The sequence below is a fragment of the Neocloeon triangulifer genome, unplaced genomic scaffold (genome assembly GCF_031216515.1).
Source record: "Neocloeon triangulifer isolate White Clay Creek 2 clone unplaced genomic scaffold, ASM3121651v1 ptg000014l, whole genome shotgun sequence".
NCBI lineage: Eukaryota > Metazoa > Arthropoda > Insecta > Ephemeroptera > Baetidae > Neocloeon > Neocloeon triangulifer.
Window position 1 is genome coordinate 4,523,352 of NW_026775556.1, and position 23,173 is coordinate 4,546,524.

Here is a 23,173-nt window from a genome sequence, read left to right on the forward strand (position 1 = left end):
GAAAGACGTGATAACGAAATTTAACAATTATTATTTTACAAAATTGATTTCAAACATAATGATAATTATTCTTTATTTTAAATTCACAAAATTTCAGGCACTGTGAGAGTTTAGGCAACCAGAGGAGCATTTGAGTATTGCGGCACAGCAGCTTGTAGGTGGACGACGACGACAGTGCGCGGGCGTGGCGCGGAAAGAAAGTCCGTCAGTCAGCTGGCAGTTTTGCAGTTTTCTTGGACGGCCGCGAGTGTTGTGACTCGCGATGCCCCTCGGCAGCTGAATCATCCCTAAACACCCTCATCAGCCCCGTTACAGGTACGTCAAAGGTCACTTTAGCCTTTCAGCCAAATTTTCGCCAAATTTAATTAATGGAATCGTCGAATTTCGACTATTTAAGACGGTTAAAGTAAAGTTTATTTTGCTAAAACAGATAGAAAAAATTTTCAACAAGCTGAAATTTTATTTTGATATTGCTGATTTTTTTTTTGTTTGTCAGCAAAAAATAAAAAGAACTGTTATGTGTTTTGCGTAAATGTGCTGGCCTGTCCTTTCGTGAGACAAAGGTCAATTAATTTTTTTTTTCTAAAAAATTAGTCCTCGGGAGTCTTTTTTAACAAATCATTAAATTATATAATAATTTGCAATAGAAAAATTGTGAATAAAATTTATTTAAAATTTTGCTGACGACCCCTTAAAATGACGTCATCCAATTTTATTCAATCTCGACTCGTCGTGCACGTTTTTCCTATGAGCTTCTTTCTGTTGACATCATCTTTCTCTGATGCGTGTGCAGCGAATTTTAATGCCTCATCTTTTGTTTCGACTGACAGCACGCATGTGTATGTAAAGGCGTTTTGTTTTCTGTCGTTGGGCTATTATTTTATTATATTCAACGGCGGTTTTTTTTATTGAAGTTTTTAACTCTCGGAGGCGTTTTTCGCGTGCGCCGGCGAGGCTCATCGATCGCTGCGAGAGAAATGACTTTCTCCTTAAATAGAGGGCCATAATCAATATAAAATTGATAAAATCATTGCGTTTTATATGGAAATTGCTCCTTAATTTGTGGTCAAAAGTGGAACGACGCAGGCGTAATTCGACGTATTCCAAATTTTTATATGTGAGGAAATTGCTTCTTAATGTGTGGTTTTGAAAAATGAGATTTGAATATCAAAAAAAAAAAAAATAGTTCCAGAACCAGCCAAAATGCAACAGGTGTCCCAAATTTTGAAGCTTTAACATATAAGTAAATTGGATTTATATCAAATAGTGTATCTGAATAAAAATAAAAAGTTTAAATTGAAAGTGAGAAAACAATATTAATTTTATTTTAGGTACATATTTTGACATTTCAACTAAATTTTTGTCCAATTCAGAAATTTCAATTTTTTTTTTGCAATTAAAACAAAATAAATAATAAAACTTTATAAATACCTCTCTGTCTTTAAAAAGTATGATGAAGTCGTATCTTTTCATAAAACAATCAGAACTTTAAATTTTTATATTATAATATATTATTTTTTTAATTTTTCTTTTTTAATAGGTGAAATGATAATTCAAATATTTAATTGGCTATTAAAACTTAAAATTTTATTTTATATTCTAAAGAACATTGCAAAATCTTCATAAGATTACATTTAGGAAAATCTTTTTATTTATTTATTTATTAATCTTAAACATTATTTAATTAACAGTGACATTTTAATTTTGATATATTTATCTTGTATTGGCGTTTCCTCAATAGGAACTTGCAATCACGATTATTTCTATATAATGTTTAAAATTGCTTCACTTAATGTGAATTTATCAATTGTTAGTATTACTTTATATGTTTCAACAATTTTAAGAATAATTGAAGAATAATTATTAATTATTAACAATTTAATCGTGAATTTAATTGGTGGAAGTGAATTAAGTTGAATTGAAAGTGGAAATGGAAAGCAGAGGATAAAAATGCAAGTGTTCTCGGTAAACGTTGTGTACGACATTGAGTAGCGTTTGTAGCAGCAATTATTACAAAACTTTTCTGCGGCCGGTCAATGCAACTAGCAATTGGAAAGCGGTGGCCGCGATTTTCTTTTTATTGGTATAATACAAACGAGCAGCAATTATTGGAAGCAATCTCTGCTGCTCATATTTTATTGCTCTCGAGTTGACCAAACGTGATCATCGCCGCATTATTTTCTAAATTACACGCCGCTTGACCTCGAAATTCAATAACAATTTCCATTTTTCTGTTTCCCTCCGAGACTGAAAGCCAATTAAATTAATTTTTGCTCTCAAATCGAATTTTATTATTCGGAGCACCGTTTTGGTGCTGCGGTTTGCCAGAGAAATTTGCATGAAATAAAATTCACTATTCCGCTCCAGCGGTTCAAAAAAAGACGAGATGCAATTCGGTTGAATTTCTTATCAAGACCGCAAAATGAGAAAGGAGAAATTCCCTGAATATATTTATCATCCAATCTGAATTTTTTCGCTTTGACGTCAAATATTGATGCTAATAATTTATTCTTGTTTATTCGTTAAAACTTTTAGAATCGCTCAAAAAAAAGAAATGAATATTGGACAATTTATCTATAATATTTTTTATGGACTAATATCGAGATGCTCTTTAAATTATTTTATTGACTTAGGAAAATAAATGAAGTGCTTCTTACATTGCGCAAATAATTTTTGTTTAGAATGTTATCAATTTTTAAAAGGATTAAAAGCTAATATAGTTGGCATTTATATTCATTTTAAACTACAACTCACTGGAAACAATCAATTAATCATGTATGTGAAAGATAAAAATCTGAGAATTTTATAAAAAAAAATATGATGCTTAAATAAATTGTCAAACTTGATTAATTAAATACATATAATTTAAAAAAGGTGATTTTTCTATTTTGCTTAATCCTTGGGCTATCATTGGAATAATTTTGGCTTGATTGAAACTGACAAATGACAAATAGGATTGTATTTTAAATTAAATTCAAGATAAAATAAATAAATAAACAAGCCTAAAAGTCAACAATTACATATCGCTTTTTCTGGAAAAAAGAGACTTTATATCACAAACCAAGCACTTTTTACTATTCTTATTCTCAGAAAAAAAGCTTTTGTCCCTTCAGAGCAGATTGGCTTTTCTGGGGAACAGACAAATAAATTTATTTTTCCTATTTGTGCGGTGCATTTTGTTCCCAGAGCGTCTTAATTTCGATGGAATTTTTATCTTTATGGGCCCGTGTGTCCATTTAATAATGAGTAGGGGAGTTTTTTCTATCCCGAGAGCCGCGGCAGAGAAGAGCAGGGAGTGAGAACAAGCTGGGAAAGAATGGGCTGCTTGGGAGGCCTCGCTTTGATTGCCGTGAATCAAAAGCAGCCCCGCAGCTCTCTCAATCCTCTTCAGACAAACCCGACCTGCCAGAAGAAAAATTCATTCTCTGGCCAAGGTCACGTCGGAGGAGCGGAAAAAATTAAATAGCCCGTGTGGGGGTGGATCCGAAATAATATAATAATCCCAAATTGAGCTTCTTCTATGGCTTGGGGGGGAAAATCGGAAGTTTTATTTCCACCAAAATGAAGTTTTTATTTTCAAAAATTATAACGGTTTTATCTTAAGCAGGGTTCACATACTTTATTTGTAAAAACTACGGTTTTGCAATTTAAAAATATATAAAAATCCGCCTATCGATTAGATTTATAAAAATTCCACGGCACAAAATTTGATTTTCTAAACGGAATGGTTTTCTGTGTTGGTTCACATCCTAGGTTTGTAAATTTCTATTTTATTTATTTTTTATTTTAATAAACCAGCGTTTTTACCAGGAACTTTTTTAAGTTTCACTTTTTTACTTGTATTTCCTTTAAACTTAACTGTGTTCTCTGCAACTGAAAATTAAACTATAAATTGAGTAATTAAAGTTTACAAACCAATTAAATGTTCCCGAATGTTCCTAAAAATTTCAATGATCTTAAAAATGAAAATAATTACTCTTGACAAGAAGTGCCAATTAAAATTTGGAACTTGACTGTTTTGTTAGTTTTTCAAACTTTTTTTTAACCCTGCGTTAAATGTTAACACGTGACTTGTTTGTGGATGTAATTTATCTGGGAATTGCTCAAGACCGATTTTCCGTTCCCCTTCTTTCCCAACGTTCCGAACACGCAGCGTAAAGTAAACAAGTTTTGAAAATATCGGATTCTTGCAAAATGCTTCTTTTAACGAGCATCGTTTGTCCCTCTCAGGACTATTTTTGTTCTCATGAAAGGTGGAGGAAGACAAATGTGTATTGAGGCGTCACGCAGGGGGATAAAGATGGAAAGAAAATGCGTAGAGATAAGAAAAGAGACGTTCAAGTGACAAGTGACAGCCGCAGATCGAGAAATGCATAGAGTGATTGAGCAGAGAACAGGAATTTTTGAAAGATTTGTTTGGATGAAAATGGGAGCTTTTGTCCATGACCTAAGCTAAATATGAAAAATATAATCCAGAGCGTTTGAAATAAAATCCAATCTTTCCTTCTATAAATAAATATTTTGTTCATTTATTTAAAAACTATATTAGAAATTAAAATACTAACAAAGATGCATCGACTTAATTTGTTTGGTCTTTTAATAACCTTTATAGCTAAAATTTACAGAGAAATTTTTATCTTTTATTGACTGCATCTATAGGAAACGTTTCTTTAATATTTTTTTTAATTTTATAAAATATTTTAAAAACAAAGCGAGAAGGAAATCTTGAACTTTTTAATAAAAATTTATTAACAACTAACATCTGTTAAAAATCATGAAAATCATAGATCGCTTATTGTAAAAAGCCATCTTTTTTAAATTAAATTTTAATTAATATTAAATTTTAAATCCCATTTCTACTTATTTATTACATTTGATTCCAACTTCAAATTCATGGTTACTGTATAACCATGTTTAGGTTGACCTTATTTTCGTCTCATTACCTTTCTTGTGCAATGGTTTTTTTTCTAATTCGATTGCAATTTATTCTGAGTTTATTAGAGCGTTTTTGGCATGAATTTGGCCTCTTGACAATGAATGCTCACCGTTTCGCAAAGCCGCCGCGAGATAACAATTGCTGCTGCCGAGTGCAACCAGGAGCTCATTTTCTCATAAAGTACACACTCGGCAACTTTTTTCCTTAATGTGCTGTTGCGGCAACAATGCTGCACGATTGGCCAAGCACTCTATAACAATGGGTCCTTGCTCGATATCTAATCTGGTGTGCGAAATTAATTTGTTCGAGAGCCGAAGGCGTGAATAAATATTGGAGGATTAAAAAAAATAATATGCGCATCGCCCTTGCGCCGCCCAAATTAGAAAAAAATATAATTATAAAAAAAAATGCTCTATAATATATATATTATTATAAATAAATAGTTTCGGCGAAAAGACAAAAGTGCGACCTTGGCAAGTTCATTTCCCACAATTAGGCCGGTAAACAATCAAGAGTTTAGACCTTATCTCTAATAAGCTCGCGTGGAAATTTCTCTTCAATATTTATATTTTACACGCTCGGGTGCTGAATTCGAGACGTTTCGTCCGGCTGAGTTTGAAAATTATTCCCTTTTCAAACGTGAATGGGTATATGAAAAAAAAAACGAGTGGCTTTTTTATGAAAATTTTATATACAACGTGCACGCACCATGGAGCAGCGAGAGGTCCCTTTTCTGGCTTCCCCTCTCACTCGGGATAGCGCGGTGCTCCATTGATGCTTAGAATAAATCAGACGAAAGGAAAAAGCCGACTGGCTGCTTAATTGGACCGGGAAGAAAAATATTCATCTGCCCTGAGGGCAGGTGTGCGGGCAACAGGCGGGGGCTGAACGAGCCTTAAATTTAGAATTTTATTGATGCAGGCACCAAAGGATTAACAATAGGATTTTGAAGAGCAAACCGAAAATGAAAACGATACGCCTCTGCTGAGGATTGAAATTCAATCTGTGCGTCTTTCAAAAATACTGTGAGAAAGGTTGTTTTGTGGCTTCCTTTTGAAAAAGGATGAAATTTCAAGAATGAATTTAGCCAAGAACAAGAGAAATTTGGCAAAAGTCGTTTTTGCTTTCATTCAAGTTTTCTAAAAAAGAATTAACTGCATCAAACTGCATGGTCTTTAATTCTTAAGAAAATTACTTATCTATAAAATATTGAAAAAAGTGATCAGCCAAAGCCAAGTAAGTCAAACATTATTAAATTTTTAGAATAGAAATTTAAGGCAAAAAGTTTCCACGTCACAATAAATTCCTAAGAAAGGAGTATAACTTTGGAGGTTAATTTTTGTCTCTAGATAATTTTTGTCATAAAAAAATCATTTGAACCGCAAATTTCTATTTATCAAGAATTTCAATTAATTATTTGAGTTTCCGAAAGGTTTACAGTTTAAATAAGATTAATGTTGGAACCTTATTTTAGGAGAAAAATTTTATTAGGCAGTAGCTGTGGTTTTCGGTTACGTGGGCGCCAAGTTTCCCCGTGGTTCCCCTCGAAAACAAAATACATAAAAACTAAAAAGCTCTTGTCAACATCTCTATTCACTTTTTCCTGCTCGCTCCATCTCGAATATGTACCTGGCTGGGAATCTCCAGGGCAAACAAAAGCAGGCGGAGGAGGGTGCGTTTTCAGGCCTCAAAAGACTGATGGTTATTCTCGAGAAAAAAGGAAAGCCGTCGAGCCTGCGGGGTCTCTGTTTTTTGTCCGTCCCTCGACTTGCCAGGAGGTCTAGAGCGAGAGGGGAACCGAGGGAGGGGGGAAAGGGGCGACCTGCACCAACAAACGCGGCCAGTCGCTTTTTCTATCGCGCCAAAGCCGAACCGAACTCTGACATACGCACTTCACCTTCTGAATTTCCTCAGCTTCGATTCAAACTTCTGCCCCTGTAAGTAAAATTTTTCAATTTTAATAACTTGATCAAATCTATGAAGTTTTATGTTAAATCTTTTTTACAAACATATCAGTTTTTTAAGTAAACAATGAATTTTAGTTGATAAACTGCATAATTTCATTGCTATAAATTATTATCTTTAATTTAATTGCTTTGAATGCAGTTGGAGCGGTAGAGGTCAACGATATTTGTTCACCGCGTGAGTTTCAATGCATTTGCCTGCAGACTGACTAATTTTGTACTTGCGTGTTTTCATGAAAGCAGAAGAGCTGCGGGCGATTTCAGGAAAACACACTCACGTCTGGTTTCCTTCAGCTCAACTTACTCTATCTAGCTTTTTGTTTGATTTTCCTCGTTCAAACAGAAACGTCTTCTCAATTCACACGAGAATGCTGAGAGCAAACAGGGCAGTGCATCGAAACGGGCATAGAGGCTCTAATTTTTTTTGGAAACACAAAACCCGCACCAAAAGTAAATGAAAAGAGCAAAGAGTTGAAAGAGGACGCACGCACCTTTGTCACCTTTTGAAAAAAATTCAAGGGTCTACTTGAGTTGCCTTCTATTAAAAAAGAAATCATATAAAACCTTTATTTTATTTTTAAATTAATATTTTTTTTTACTATACCAAAATTGTCAATATTTTTGAACGAGAAAAAATCGCTTTATGATTTCCCCAGAAAATTACAAAATTTTACTCCAACGGCTGTTTTTAAGACCCGTTTAGGTTCATAATTAATTAAGCCCCTTAATGAAGAGGTGCTAAAAGAGATTTCGGAGCTGGTTGATGGCGCAAGGCGCAGAAATTACGAAACGCACGTGTGCCATAAAAGAGTGATGCATTTTTCGTGTGCGGCTTATCTTGTTTATTGTACGCACTCGCAGGCCGCAATTACTCCATACCTAGCTGTTCTTTCAACCCAGCGACATTGCATGCATTATTCTATCGCGCATAATGAAGCACAATTATTTATTTATTACATGCACAGCCGTCAAGAGATGCAAAGCAGCAAAACCGACGGCGCACGAGAAAACACAAGATTTTTCTTTGGGCATTTTCCTTAAATGCTTTGTTTTGATCATCAAGTTCGCTCGGCCCACGCTCGTTTCGCTAAAGAATTGCATTAGGCAAACGCCATCAATCTTGTTCCGACAAAAAAGGTCATATACGCAAAGTTTATGCGCCAACGAGCGAAGTAGAACGAAACAAAAATCTAACTTAAAAGTTGATGTAACCAAAATATTTTCATACGTTAACAATTGGGATAATGAGATAAGAGTGTTAATTTAAAGAAAAAGTTTCAATGAGTAGCTTAAAAAAAAAATGGGAGGACCTTTGATCAAAGCTTTGGTCTAAAAGTTTGCAACCTGAAACTTTCTTTCTTTATTTTCTATTTTGATTCCTTGTGACTTTCCGATCTTAACATTTTACAGTGCAATGCCTTTTGGTTATAAATGTCATTTTAGTTTTACTTTTTTATCTCATTTTTAGCTAAATTTTAAATCTTTGCATGGGATTTTACAATTATATACTAATGACAAAACGTATATAATTTTATGAAGAGTTATTGTTAACTTTTCGTGAAAAGCCTTGCTGCGTCGCTCTTTAGTAACTGTTTAGCTTTCTGAGGTCTTCATGTCCCGCACCTTAAGGAAGACTGCCGAGTATTTGAATTCGGCAGCGATATTTTTATTTCTGCAAGTCACTATTGTCTTTGTTGGATAAATTTACAGTCGTCGTCGAGTGCCGTTATGCCATAACTTTTTGTTCTCCTCTAATGCTTGTCTCTTTTCGCACCAATTGCATGACTTTTTTGAACCAGTTTGCCACTCATTCGAATCAAAAGCAAAAAAGTTTATCATTTAAAGCAGGGAGATGCAAAGGGTGCGGCCGATTTTCGGAGAGAAAAGTTCCGGCGTCGAGCAGTGGTGCGGCTGATTAAGCGTCGAATTATGAAGTAATTTTTGCCGGCGCGCGACTTTCACCGCTTCAAAACACAGAGCTTTTTTAATGGCTGCTTTTGTAAAGGCGAAATTACACACCGGGGCGTATATAAAATCAAATTACACCCGTCCCTGTGTGCTGATGCAGCTCGGCAGATAAAAAAGTTTCGAAATCGCGCCTGCAAAATGAAAATGTGTTCTGCCATTTAATTTTGTGTCCTTTGCGCACAATGCACGCAATAAACTGCTTTGATAATAAGAAACTTTTGAAAGGTGGACAAAAAAAAACTCAAATTGAGAGTGCACTCGATGAGAATGGGTTGCTGTTGTTTGCGGGGCTTTGTTGTGAATTTTGAATGGCTTTTCATGTCGTCTCGCGTGCTGCTGCGCAAGTGAAAGTTTACCAGCGCAAAACTATCCTGTAACTTACTTAAAAAGCAGAGGCACGTGAAGAGGTTTTTGGCCTTTTGTGTCTCGGCGGCATAATTAAAAAAGAGCGCATTAACGAGAAGCTAATAAGTTGCAATTTGACTCTCTCGTAAATGGAGAGTTTGTTAAAAGCCGCTTATTGAAAAACCATACAAGCGCGTTTAGCCTCAAGAGCTTTTGAATAAATACACCATAAAAGATAATCGGCTTTGATTGATTTGCGGTGCAATTTTCAAAACAAGCTGCACTTTCCAATTTATGGCCAATGTCATTTTTCCATTTCTTACTGAAATATATAATTGGAGAAGGACATAACAGGAACTATTTAAAATGAATAAAAACAGTTAAAATTTAATATGGTAAAATCCCCAAAGTGCTTCATAAAAAAAAACAGCCAATAGGGGGATATTTTGGCCAATCAACTTGATTGGCATTTTTTTCGCAAAAATTCCAGACTGACCTAAACATTCAAAAATCGGATCATCTTTTAGATCTGACATCTGCCCTTCCCAAATGATATTATTGCTGTCACATCCGTCATTATATTTTTTTATGCAATTATTTTAAAAGACTAATATCAATGAAAAAAGTGTACTTTTGCGGTTTTAAAGTTCAGTATTGACGACATTTTGAAAAGAATATCAGTTTCCAATATCAGATGATGTATTTGGTATTTTATTACAATCTATATAAAAAAGGTGTTGATATCCGTTTAATGTTTCCCTTCGCTCGAGTATCAATTTTCCGGCTTATTGGAAATTGTAATAAAGTTTTGCATAACAATTTCGTCATCAGAAGGAAGTCTTAAGAATTTTTACTCATGCAAACGGATAATCCCGTTTCGTATGTTTTTCAACTCGATATCGATTATTTGCTCAAAGTTGCACAACCAGCATGAAAAAATACGAAACGGCTGAAAATAACAATAATTAATTCAAACAGCTGCAGCAGCGCGAGTTGAAATTAGCACGCGGAGGTGCCCAAAAGGAGCAGCGAGTGGAGCAGGTGCTTGTTTTTGGCGCTTCCTGCTGACCCGCTTGCGAGCAGGTCGCGCCGCCGCTTCTTGACCCGAGGCTCCGTTTTATGAACTGCGGCGAGCTCAACTTTCGTCGAGAGCGGAATTACAATTTTTCGAATAATGTAAAATTAGAGACTTGATAATTATCAACGCATTTGTGATTCTCGCCGCGTCCGACTGCGATATAAAATGAAAAGAGCGAGAGGCGTGACCGAAATTGAATATAAAAGAAAAATCAGCACAGCAACTGCATGCTCATCACATGCGCCGCGACGCTTGTTTGTTTCCATAACTGTTTTGGGGCTGCTGTTTCCGGTCGTCATTTTTGTCACTGGGAGAGAAAGAGACGAGAAACGCGCTAGCGGTTGGCAGAAGGTCCGAAAATAATATTGTCTTGGTATGTGCACAATTTTTTCTAAATTTGTCTCCAAATTCGTTTCAAAATTGAATTTGAACAATGTACGGCCAAATATTGAGTTTCAGCATTTTCAATCAAAAGTTTGATATTTTTTGTAATAGTTTATGCCGGTTTATGCTTTAAACTTTCTTTAAATTATGATTTTTGGTTCAAAAGATAGGCTTAAACGTGACTCATTGTTAATATTAGTCGGTATATATAAAGCAAATTTGTATTTTTTCTTTTTTTAGTTCATTTTTCTTAAATTTTTTTATGCTGGCTTACAAAGTATTGCAAAATTAACAAATTAAATCAACGCCTTGGCAAATAATAAAACAATTAATTGAGCCCTTGCGTGATTACACTTTTTAGCCTCTCCACGCTCCCAATTGGCTCGCCTGCTTATTCACGCGAAAACTTTTCTTTCTACTGAATGAATTCAAAAAATACAATATATATAAAAAAAAATATTTCTTGTAGCTCAACAATCTCGGCGTGATTTTCGACATTTCCGGTGTTGCCCTGAGGAGCAAGAGAAGGAAATGTTTTTGCTCGAATCGCTTGGAGCTGAAACACAAGATATATAAGTGTGTGCGCAGCGTGATAACATAAAAAACGCAAGCACCGCTTTCCAAGTGAAATTTGCATTTTCATTTACATGATGTGACGGCCGCGCGAGTTTTAATTTTAATTTGGAGCGGAAATTACATATACCTGTGGGGTTGGAATTCGTGAAGGGGAAACGGATGTGCCGCTAGTTGATTTCGACCGCACTCTCTCGAATATATATTTATTATTTTGTCTCGTTTCGGCCAATTATATCAGGGATATATAGAAAGAGATTATTAAAAAATTACGCAAACGCCGGGAGCGACTGCAGGAGAGAGAAATAATTATTTCAGATATGGTTTGCCGTGTGTGTTACAAAATCAGATCACACGCAGGAGATGTAATTAGGAGAAAGAAATCCCTCTCATAATTGAAGCTGTAAAAGTCAATTATTAGATTGAGGAAGAAAAATATGGAACCATCAAAACAGTAAAAGAGACGATGACACACAAATGGTGACCGTGAAAGAAAATCTTTTCTCTTCCAATTATTTGAAGGTTTATATGCTTTTGATGATTTGTGGTTTGGTGTTAGAGAATAGCTATTTACCTTGCGCGTTATCTGTTTGATAAGAGAGGAAGTGTGATTAAATGATAAAAGCGAGAAGGACTTTAATTCTTGTGTGCTACAAACGGAATTAGAGCTGAGAGAGCAGGATCTGCGCTCTAACGTTTGCAATTAATTCAGCCGCTGCAGAATTGGGCAGATGGGACTTGAGGAAAAAAGCGAGCAAGACCATTGGATAAAAATTCAAATGCAGAAACATTTAATTAAGTGGCACGGAAATAACTACGGCTTTCCTGGTCATCAAGAAAGAGCTGTTATCTCTTATCGTTGCAGGCCAATAAAAGATAATAAAAATTTAAATAAAAAAGCAGAGTAAAAATTATAATCATAATTTTTTTTATAATTCAAAAACAAATCTTGCTGGAGTAATTTGATCAAACCAATCGACAAATTTTGACCTAGAATTCGCTGACTTTTAGGGTTATAATTCCTTGTGACCTGACCTTTTCGCATTAATGTTTTGTTTAAATTAAATCAAAGAACTTAATTCTTGGGAAAACTATAAAAAATGCAAAGTGGCAAAAATGCCTCCCTCAAATAATTTGGTCTCAATTTTAACCCCTCAATTTTTTTATCTACGAAATCTTTATTCAAGTTTAACATTTTAATAACTTTTTCTGGATATTATTTTAAAATGGAGGAGAGGAATGAATTTTTATTGAGAAACAATTAAAAGTTCCGGCATTTCAACTAAAAACTTAATAAAGTTTTTAATTCTGGATACCGGTGCGTATATGCACGCGGGCGAAATGAGTTTCTGGGTGGTTCGCGTGAAAAAAAGACGCTCAGGGCGGCTCAAAAAATCAGGTTGGGCCAAAAAGCAGACCCTGCGGCCGCAGCTTCACTTCAGTTCTGCTCTCACGCGATCCCCATTTTTATTGCACGCCATTTTTATCCCGTAGCTCGCGTGCACTTTTGATGAATTCATCCATCTCTCAGGGTCACGCGGTCGCACCCTGAAAGGAATATAATATTTGTTCGTCCTGCACGTTGGAATTTCTTCTGTTATTGCTCGGCGTGGGGGAGGCTGCGCGAAAAGAATTAAGAAGAGAAAAAGAAAGAAAGGGTGAAACTCGATATTTGCCAGTCTGCTGCTTTTTGTGCTGCAGACAATTGAGAAAGCGTGGGAATGCTCAGGCAAAAGAGACCAACCCTTTGTGCAGAGTGACATTTCATCAAACACTGCAAGGATCTCCTGCTTTTTCCGTCTTCGCACCTGATTGCGTCTGGAGAAATTCAAAGAAACTCCTCAAATATTTTGTTAGGAAATTAAAGGCACAAAGCGAAAATCATTTACGGTAGATGATTTTGGGCCGTGAATATTAATGTGTCTGATGAAAAGGCGCGGAGGAATAGGAGTGCATGTGTGTGTCGGTTTTTACAAACAACAATAAAGAGGCCTGCCCGTAATGTGATTAGCACTCGAACGTATAGCGGGACCTGAAGCGAAGAAGAAAAAACCTACTTCTTGAGCGGTGGCGGCGGCGGCTCCTTCGGCTGCCAGCAGCAGGAAAATAAAAACACTGACCTCTCCGCACACTCGCGTTTATCCTCAATTTGTTCTCCCATTGCTTTGTTGTTCCTCATTGAAACACACGTGCGATCAAATCCGCCTTCCAACGCGCCCACAATCATTTGAAATTTGCTCAAATTTTGACAATATTTTTTGTCGAGTTAAAATATTTTAGTTTATATCAAATTTATAGAAAATTCTGCGGTTATATTTTTGTTTTTCAAATCTTAAAACTTGCTAAAACTCTATAGTGCTTTTAAAGCCACTAAAATTTAATTGCAGGATTTCATTACTAGATTTATAAACTCCTTCTGATAAAAAAAAGTTTCCTTCCAGGATTTTTTAATTTGGATGTTGTATTTTTTTATTGCTTTCATATGAGTGGTCCTATAAATTTTTGGAACAGGAGCAATTAATTAAATTAAGAGTAAAAAATAAACAGTATCAGTTGAAAATTTGGTAGTGAAAATAACTTTGTTATTTAATGGCGCCCTAGTTAAAATGAATATCATAGGAAATAAAAATCAAGGTCCCCAATCAAAAATATTATTTCTGCGCAAAACTCACTAAATTAATGTGGTCGCGTAGAAATATAACAGTTTGGCCCTGAAAAAACTTTCAAAAACCTTTAAAAGCCAGGGTTTTTGCAATCAAGTGGAAATTATATTCAAAGAGACCTTTTTTATTAATATTTTAGGATTTTTTTTTTGTCCACAGCGGGCATTTTGCTCCAATGAGGGGAACACAAACAAAGAAGTCAAAGTGGAAAAAATAAAAATAGCAAACAATCTGAAAATTAAAAAAAGAAAACGAAAAAAACAAGCATTTAAAAATGTGGATTATTTTGAATAATCAAAAAGTTTGAAATTAATCATCACTCTCTTAATTTTAAATTAAAAGAAAAACACTTTTAATAATTTCTCCAATTATAATTTAATATTACCATTTCAATTTTTTTCGTCACAAATGTGCCAAACTGTATATTTATATTTTTATAAGATACATGTATTTTTGCATGTTTATTTTTGGACAAGCATTTGTCTTCACGTGGCCTCCTTAAAACCTGAAGTACTGAAACTGAAATGCTGGTGGCGGCAATATTATAATTGAGCGGCGAGAATTAAGGCCAGGCTCGCAGCTCGGTCGTTTGTGTTATTTTCTTATAATATTATCCTCTGCTGTTGCATGCTGAGGTTTTTATTTCTTTGCCGCGGCGGTCAGGTGACCTTTCAGGGCCGCCTTGCAAAACAACTTCTCGCTCGCATAGGATGACCGCGGAGTGGAGAAACAAATATTCCGTCTCAAATCAATCTCCGCCTCTATATTAACAAAATTAACAGTTCATATCTGCGTTTAATTGCCCTGCTTTATAACTCTTGATTGACACACAACTCGCCGATTCAGAGTATAAAAAAAAGCATAGGGCGTCTCAAAATGAGTGTTTTAACGAGCTGCTTTTTATCTCCCGCTCATTCATTGCCCTAAAAGCTCTTATTTTGACAGGTTTCGATATGCAAACGAGTCTCTCTGGGATAAACCGAAACTCTCGGAAACTCGGATTATTTATAATTTTCTTTCAACACGTGCGCACTCTGCAATTTCGAAATTGGCAGCAAGGCCAAGCAAACTGCGCGCATCGATTCCATAAATGGAATTCATTTGTGAGAAATTAATCGCCGGTACAAAGGATGTGACCTTTCGCTCTGTCTTTTCCGCAGTTTATTTTCTTTCTTCTCGCCAAAAATGGAGAAAAATTATAGTAGGATGTGGAAATCAAAGGCCGTGTGACTCAGTCGGTTCGTTTTCCCGCGAGGGTCTTGCTCTGCTGGGAGAGAAATCTCTTTTTATGTTCGTTATTTGTTTTTGATTTTTGACTCGCCACTTGGCCTTTTGACCCTTTCCGCCGATCGGCGCAGGGAAATTTTTTAAATAAAAAGAGCCTAATGGGAATCAAAATTTATTGTACACTCCGAGTGTTTCTTCTTTAAAATTCAATTCCGAAGAATGGCCTGTTGCAAGACGCGCATCTCTTATAGTCAATTGACCCACAAAACGCACATACAAATGAATGACAACTCGACAAGCGGAGGGTCAAGGCCGAACTCGTTTGATCACCAGTTTTTATCGTGAGAGTGCCTTTTTGTTTTAAATGGTCAGGTGTATATTGAGAGAGCTTTTTATGGTTCTGTCTTATTTTTCACTTTTCATTTGATTAAAAGGATATAGAATAGTGGATAAAATTTGATAATTTTAAAACTTTTCATGCCAAATTTGTTGTTTTCCGATGTCTTTTGTAAAATATCTCAACATAAGGCAACTCTATACAATAATTTCGATAAAACTAAATATTCTGTGAGATTAAATTTACAAAATATAACCACTTATTTGCCTCCCACCATTGGAAATTATTTATATATTCTTTTTTAAATAAAAGTTTCTTTAGAAAAATTGACCAATGACCATAAAAACTGTTTCTTTGGTTCTAAATCTATCAGTCGCTTGGCGTTAATCGTCGACAGAAATAAAAACTTTATGACAGCAAACCTCAAAGTTCCCACCTGGGTCCGCACAAAATCACACACCCGTTAATTTAATATTCCAAATTTTCTGTTTCTGCCGGTCGAAGGCGCCCTGCGGTTGCTCTGTGAGGTGAGAACCTTCTGGCGTCGCGTGTTATTATTTTTTGATTGTGCCCCAGAAATGACGGCGGCGGCGGCGGCACTTCTTTTTTGCTGCCCTGAGAAAGAAGGTTCGACCAGTTTTGCTCCGATTGCTCCCGTTATTATTATTGGCTCCTGCCTGTCAAATTACACATGCCGCGGCTCTTTCTTTCGTTCTCGCCGGAGAAAATTGCATCCTGTGTGCAGCCAATTAAACCATATTTGTGCACTTTTTCTTTATTTTTTTTCTCGCTGTTTCAGCTGATAGACTGACGATGGGCGAGCGACGCGGCACAAAGGCGTTGGAGATCTGGTGCAGAAGGGTCACCGAGGGATACCCTGGCGTCTCGGTCGACAACATGACCACCTCTTGGCGCGATGGACTCGCCTTCTGCGCCCTCATTCATCGCTTCCGGCCGGACCTCATGTGAGTAATTGGTCAATTGACACCAATTACTTCATTACTCAATATAATACTTGACCATAAACGGCTTCAGCTCTATGAAATTAAATGAATCTCAAATGCAAAAAGTTTTGTTTATGATTTTTTTAGTCTTATCGTGGGTTGAGGTATAAAAGTGGCTTTATTATTTTCCTATATAGTTGGAGACCCATCGAGAGTTTATTTTAATGTTTGAAAAAGCGAATTATCTTAATAAACGGATAACTATTCTTGTTTAATTTTAATAAAAAAATTTAATTCGCTCTTCATCAAAATGTGGAGAAATAAACAGCAATATTAAATCTTAATAATAATAATAACAATAATTTAATCTTATGATTATCTACCAATGAAATTGAGTTTTACTTTATTATTTATAGAGACATAAAAACAGCAATCAAATTTATGAATAATTTTTTATTCTTTTTTATGAATGAGTTTCAGGAAATTAATTCGATTCATTCTGTCAACATAATTATAATTATTAAAGCTAGGTTAAATTTAAACTAATCGACCAATTAATATATTGTTTTTTCAGTGAATTTGACCGCCTGACGAGCAAAGACGCCCGTTACAACAATGACCTTGCCTTCACCACTGCTGAGCGCCACCTGGGGATCCCTGCCCTGCTGGACGCTGAAGACATGGTCGAGTGCCAAATTCCAGATCGTCTCTCGGTGCTCACCTATGTCGCCCAGTACTACAGAGCTTTTGGCGAGGCTTCCTTTGCCATGGGTAATTTGGACTTTTTACGCTTAATTACTTAACTTGAATTTTCTGTTTGGTTTTTGTCTCAGGTCTGATCTCACCAGGCCGTGGCAGTCCTCTGAGGAGAGAGAACAGTGCAAGCAACCCTTCCACTCCTGTTACCACCCCGGAGTCCGAGCAGCCTCCGAAAAAGGTGATTTTTGAAGTAAAGCGCATGCAACTTTTAAGACCCCACCACAAGCATTGTTGCCTCTTTTGATAACGGGAAATATTTCTGGTAATTTTTTTGGGGAGTTAAAAACAGTGACAAGATTCAATTAATTACCATGGCAAAATGCTTGTGTGGAAATGGATAAAGTACAAAAATTTTGGGTTAAATAATACTTTGGTATGGTTGGTGAGTGGACTTTTTGGTTGTTTTTAAAATGTGTTCTTTCACTTTTCTATAAACTGTATGTATAAAATATTATATAGTTCCTGTAGACTTAATGAGCTAAATTAGTTTTAATTTTAACATTTTTTAAATTAAATGTTTCTAATGTCTGGGTCTATGGATCCAATTAAATTAGAAAATTTCTTAATTGGGCTCACTGTGAAAGAAGTATCTAACGTTTTACTAATGACTGAAAAGTCCTTTTTGAAATCTACAGTGAGCATTTTGTCATGTGTTTTACATCTTTCTTAATTTTTACACTTAATAATTATTATATTAGTCATCTTCTCTTTCACATTATTCTGTACAACGATGGATTTTGTATATATTTATTTTATTGAAAAATATTTAATTTGGCACTATTTTTGCTCCCCAGGATGATAGCTTGGACATTATTGGCCAATATAAGCCAGAAATATTCTGCTAGCAAAAGCAGGTAAATGCGTCTCCCGTTGTTTCCCCTCCCCACTCCCTTAACAAAGCTGGATAAACGAGTTTCATTTTAGTTGAATCTGAGCACCCTTTGTGCTAAGGTCACGCTTGGTGATCTCAATGCTGACTTTTGAATTTTGCCGGACTTTTGTTAAAGTTACTACGCGATCTCGCGGCCGCGAGTACAACCGCTCGCGGTCGGTCTTGCTCGGCGCGCGAGATAACCACTTCAATTGGCGCCCACGCGGCTATTAAATTGATATCAAAAACTTTTACATGAAAATTCACTTTGCTGAGAATTCTAAAGCCGTGGGAAAAGATAAAATTAAAACTAAAAACGTTTCACTCCCTAATATTTAGATGATTAATCAAATCATTCGATTTTTTAGTAATTAAAAAATAAATTTTTTTATGCAGTTTCCCATGCTAAAAAATGGTAATAGATATAAATATAATAAAAAAAATAAGGCATTGATTTATGAAGTCAAATTTTGATCTACATTTTTTTAAAATTTAGAATGTTATTTTTCAATTCGACCCCTGGCCAGTTTCCCCACCCTGTCAATAAAACCAATTCTAAAGGTTTGATTTACCTTTTTCCAGAGCGGGTTGGTGTTGGGACGTCGGGAGTTGTGCGAGGGGTGCGGAGAGGCTGTCTTCCTGGCTGAGCGATTACGTATAGGCGGCCGCACCTTCCATCGGCGGTGTCTGCGTTGTGCGCGTTGCGGCGCCCAACTCAGCCTGGCCAACTGCTACGAGACCGAGAGTCATGTCTACTGCTGCGAGGTGTGCCCTGACGAAGAACGCGCACCTCGGGAGAGCAGTGAGCAGACGGACAGTGACAATGAGGAAGTCGCCACCCCCGCACCCGACCAGGACGACGAGTGGAGCGCCTCGTGCGAGAGCGCCCTCGAGGCGCACCACCCGCCTCCCTCGCCCCCTTCCGCCCCCAACAACCACAATGTTACCAGCAGCGCTCTTGATCTCAATGTGATCTCACAAGAAGAAGTGTCAGCGGAGCAAAATCAAGAGGAAGAGGAAAAGCCACAAGAACAGGAAGCTGAGGTGCTGCCCGAACTGCCCACCTCGGCGCCACCGTCAGTGGTCAGCAAGTGGCTTTTGGAAGACAAAGAAGAGGAAAAAGCTGATGATAAGCCTATGCAAATAATGACTAACAATAGTAGTATTACCAGTGTACATAGCAGCTCTGATTTGGAAACGACAGGCACAAAACAAGACGAAATTCAACAGGCGCAAAAAGAAGAAATGCCTACAATTGTAGTAGAGGAGGAGAAAGTGTACCCCGACGATTTGAATCCCTTTGGAGATGAAGAGGAAGAAGTTGAAGAGAAGAAAGAAAGCCCAAAGAAGGTCATTTCGCTAAACCCATTTGGTTCAGACTCCGACGAGGAAGAGGTCAAGGAGGAGGTCAAACCCTCTCCTAGAAGATTAATCCCCGTGGAGCCAAGTCTGAATCCCTTTTGGGAAGATGGTGACGAAGAAGAGGAGGAGAAGCCAGTGCCAAGACCCAGATCCTTTCAAAAGTAATAATTTAGCATTATTGAAACGTGAAAAACTAATACTATTCTTATTAACAGGGACTTTCCTTCCACTCCAAATCCAATGCCGAGAACTTCTCTGCCAGCCAGCAGTCCGCTGGGTTCTTTGAAAAAGAAGAAAAAACCGCCCCCACCACCTCCACCTACAGCGTCCAACAACACAACTCCTGTAAGTAATTCCCCCTGTTCAAAAAAAAAAAAATTTCATTTTTCTTATTTTCACAGACACCGTCTCCCTCCAGCACGTTGAGTAAGGCGCGCAAAAATCGGAGAGCGCCCCTTCCACCTGGCAGCTCGCCGCCAAAGGAAACCAAAGACGAACTGAACCGACGGCAGCAGGTGGCGCCGGAAAAGAGCCACCAGGGTGAGTGGAAACGCAAAAAGCGGCCAGCGCCAGGACTCCCGATTCCTCCAAGGCGGCAGGTTATTGCCATTCCAATAGAAGAAGCTCGACGAGAGCTGGAAATGATTGAAGTGCAGCAACGAGGCCTGGAAAAACAGGGCGTCCGACTGGAGGAGGAAATCAGGACAAGGTTGGAGAAAAGTGTCAGTGCCGAAGACGAACACAGCCTGCCTGTGGATGTGGAGGAAATGGTGATGCAGCTGATGGACCTCGTCATGGAGAAGAACGAACTCTTCCGAAGACAGGCGGAGCTCATGTACTTGTAAGTTTTCTTTTTTTTGTGAAATTTGTTTTATTTTTGATCTGACAATTGAAAATTTAGGAAAAGACAGCACCGTTTGGAGGAGCAACAAGCTGAGCTTGAGTGGCGGATTCGTTGTTTGCTTCAAAAACAAGACAAGGTGGAGGCGGATGTAGCTCTGGAGGAGGAGCTCATTAATAGACTGGTGGAAGTTGTCGAGCAGAGAAACGAAATAGTCGATTGTTTGGAAATGGATAGGAAGAGAGAGGCTGATGAGGATAAAAGCGTTCGAGAGCACAGGCAAATGATTTCAGGTAGATCTATCTCCAAATTTTTAAGAACTTGTAACTAATAAACTATGAATTTATTACAGATCGCCACCTCCAACCAGAGGAAGAGAAAGAAGTGATGAAGGCCAAGGGCAAGAAGTTGAAAATCAAGTTGCTCCAGAAGGGCAAGAAGGATAAGAAAAAGAATAAGGAAGCCAAGGAGCTAAAAGACGCAGAAAACTCCCCTAACAAAAGTAGCCAGAAATCGCCCAAGAAGAAATGGTTTTGAATTAAAATGAGCAATAATAATTGTTACTCTTTCATAGCTCAACTTTTTGTTTTGACTTAATTATTATCTTTGAATTTGCTGATTGTTTTTAGTCAGCGCTTCTATAAAGTGCCTTAATAGAATTCTATTTTGTTTACTGCCTGCCTGTTATACTATTTTTTAAGAGCAATATAACTGAAATATGTAAATATTGTAAAATTTTTTGCCTCATATTTTTTTCGTACCATATAAGTAAATGAAATGTGACAAGAACTACTCATAGAAAGCTAGCAACATGCTGATTGCTAATAAAAAATTTCCTTGGATCGACCTCTGGATTTCATTAAATTTACCATTTTAAACAAGTGGAATTTGGGACTGATTGAGAATAGTTCATTAATAAATTAGGCAGAGAATTATATTGAGAAATAGAGGAAATTCAACACCAACATTGATGATGTTTACAATCTGTAAAACAAAAGAAAACAGAACAAAAAAATCACAACTTGTTAAATAAGCAGTAGTAGTAATAAGTTCAAAAATGGCACACAGTGTCAACTAATCAGCATTATTATCGAACTTTTTGTTCGAAGCGGTGGTTTTAAAATCTAATATCACTGCAGATTAAAAATTTCAGACGTCAGTAGTGGTGGTCCAGACCATTTTGTTTTGGTAAAGACTGGAACATGTCAAAGGTAGCAGGAGGGCGATCCACGCCACCAAACCGAGTACCAACAAAGTGGCCATCTTGGTACGAAGAGGTCGTTCCAGGGCCATCAGGGCACCAAAATCAGGGAAGCCCATCAGATTGCAGAACGCGTGAGCTACAAACGGGGCCGCCATGTGACCTGATTTGTGAAGAAAACGATAAATAATTATTTGGCTTAATTTAATGTTTAGCTCTAACCTGTTCGGTAGAATAAAAATGCAGAGTACACCCCAAAAATGGTTGTGTAACAAAACTGAAAGGCTGAAAAATTCAAGCAAAATCAAGCTTATCTAATTTGTGAGTGAAATTTAATTTCCAATTACTTGAAACTATAATTGCAGTTTTCCAAGGCACTCCAGTATTCACCCTTTCTATCATGTGATGAAAATGTGCTGAAAATGATTAAAAAATTTTTATTCCAACAGATTATTATTATGTTAAACTACTGACCTACTCCAAAAGGAATTGGGCAAAATAACACAGCTGCGGTGGGTGTCATACTTTGGAGGAGCAGAGGCATCATGCATGCCCTGAAGGTAAACTCTTCAGACAAAGGCGCTACAAAGTGGTTTCGCAGCCAAAAAATGTTAGCCACATCAGGCATAAATAGTGATGGATCTGCAGACAGAATTTTAGTTCTCGAAATTGATATGATTTGTTTCCAACTAACTGAGCATCTGTCTAGGTGAGAGCGTGTGAACTGCCATGGCTATGGGGCCAAGGAAGAGGATTGCGGTCAGCAGGAGAGGCACAACCGCCGCAGTCAACAACCCTTCAAAGCGCAATCCTAGTAATTGCCACAAGCTTGCCTTAAATCAAGAAGAGAAAAAATTAAAATTTTTTATAGAAAATAATTCAAAATTTTACTTTGCTCAGAAGCTTTTCTGTTGAGAAAAAGTATACAAAAAAGGGTGAGATGAGCATCATCATAAAGGCACTGAGAAACCGTCTTTTTACGGTTGAAGGATGGTCCCTGAAAATAAAAATAAACATGGTTATTCAATATGAAACAATATTTTTATATAATTATACAAAATCACTTAAAAAATTATAAATAGGAAAGAGTGAAATAAATAAAGAATTAAAGGGATCAGGGTGGGATTGACACACATATGTATTAAAAAATGTAAACAAACAATATACGTCATTAAACTGACTGTTTTCACGGTTTCTTTTGCAGCTGCTTTCGTCTTTCGCCAACAAAATATGTATTAAGTTTTTTTAATAAAAAAAAGTTTTTTTAATAAAAAAAAACTTGCCGTGGCCATCATCCCGCGTTCCACATTCATAATAACAATAAGAGAAAAAAACAACACATGGTTGCCTGAGCGCCGAGTGGAGTGGCAACAGGGAAACGAGGGCTGTCCGAGGCCACAAACCCCAGAGGCCGCCAAGCAAAATCGAATAGGGTTGCTTTCAGCTTTTACCTGTTGAAAGGTGAGTTCCAGACATAGAGGGAGGCCACGTACAGGATGGCCTGCGCAAAGCAGGCGGCCACCCTAAGCGAGGGCCCGTGCCAGAGGCCGTCATCCATTGTTTTGGCCGCAGGTCACGTGGTATCAAGGGAGCGCTCGCATTGGTCGACGAGAGCCGTCATTGTCTGCCTGCCTAGCGACTGCAAGTGCAGAAGTGGGCCGCCCTTGATCGATCAATCGATCACTTCTAGCAAACCTCATTAAAAATCAACTCAAATTTG

At 37.0% G+C, this 23,173-nt stretch overlaps 2 protein-coding genes and 1 long non-coding RNA gene across 5 annotated transcripts in view; 1 reads left to right on the forward strand and 2 right to left on the reverse strand.

Moving 5' to 3' along the window:
- Window positions 1-19,053, reverse strand: part of LOC132201140 (uncharacterized) — a 37,203-nt gene extending 18,150 nt beyond the window's left edge. The window contains exon 1 of the long non-coding RNA XR_009442237.1: window positions 18,622-19,053. This is a non-coding gene — a long non-coding RNA (uncharacterized LOC132201140). The remainder of the gene's footprint in view (window positions 1-18,621) is intronic.
- Window positions 176-21,098, forward strand: LOC132201134 (MICAL-like protein 1). Of its 2 annotated transcripts, none has more exons than XM_059627069.1 (9): window positions 176-315; window positions 16,275-16,440; window positions 16,994-17,190; window positions 17,253-17,356; window positions 18,632-19,572; window positions 19,627-19,756; window positions 19,813-20,252; window positions 20,313-20,545; window positions 20,605-21,098. In XM_059627069.1, the coding sequence occupies exons 2-9, from the start codon at window positions 16,289-16,291 to the stop codon at window positions 20,787-20,789; spliced, it is 2,382 nt and encodes a 793-aa protein (XP_059483052.1). In that variant the 5' UTR covers window positions 176-315; window positions 16,275-16,288; the 3' UTR covers window positions 20,790-21,098. The 2 variants fall into 2 exon arrangements, with proteins under 2 accessions (XP_059483052.1, XP_059483050.1); XM_059627067.1 differs by lacking the exon at window positions 176-315 and adding an exon at window positions 6,757-6,873.
- LOC132201138 (CAAX prenyl protease 2) lies at window positions 21,007-23,054 on the reverse strand. 2 transcript variants are annotated; one of them, XM_059627076.1, is made up of 7 exons: window positions 22,635-22,731; window positions 22,345-22,450; window positions 22,148-22,286; window positions 21,928-22,095; window positions 21,801-21,869; window positions 21,676-21,738; window positions 21,007-21,616 (listed from the first exon to the last, which is right to left on the reverse strand). In XM_059627076.1, exons 2-7 carry the CDS (start codon window positions 22,405-22,407, stop codon window positions 21,402-21,404), a joined length of 717 nt encoding a protein of 238 aa, XP_059483059.1. In that variant the 5' UTR covers window positions 22,408-22,450; window positions 22,635-22,731; the 3' UTR covers window positions 21,007-21,401. The 2 variants fall into 2 exon arrangements, with proteins under 2 accessions (XP_059483059.1, XP_059483058.1); XM_059627075.1 differs by lacking the exon at window positions 22,635-22,731 and adding an exon at window positions 22,905-23,054 and having other exon boundaries at window positions 21,009-21,616.
- Between the last annotated feature and the right edge of the window lie 119 nt (window positions 23,055-23,173).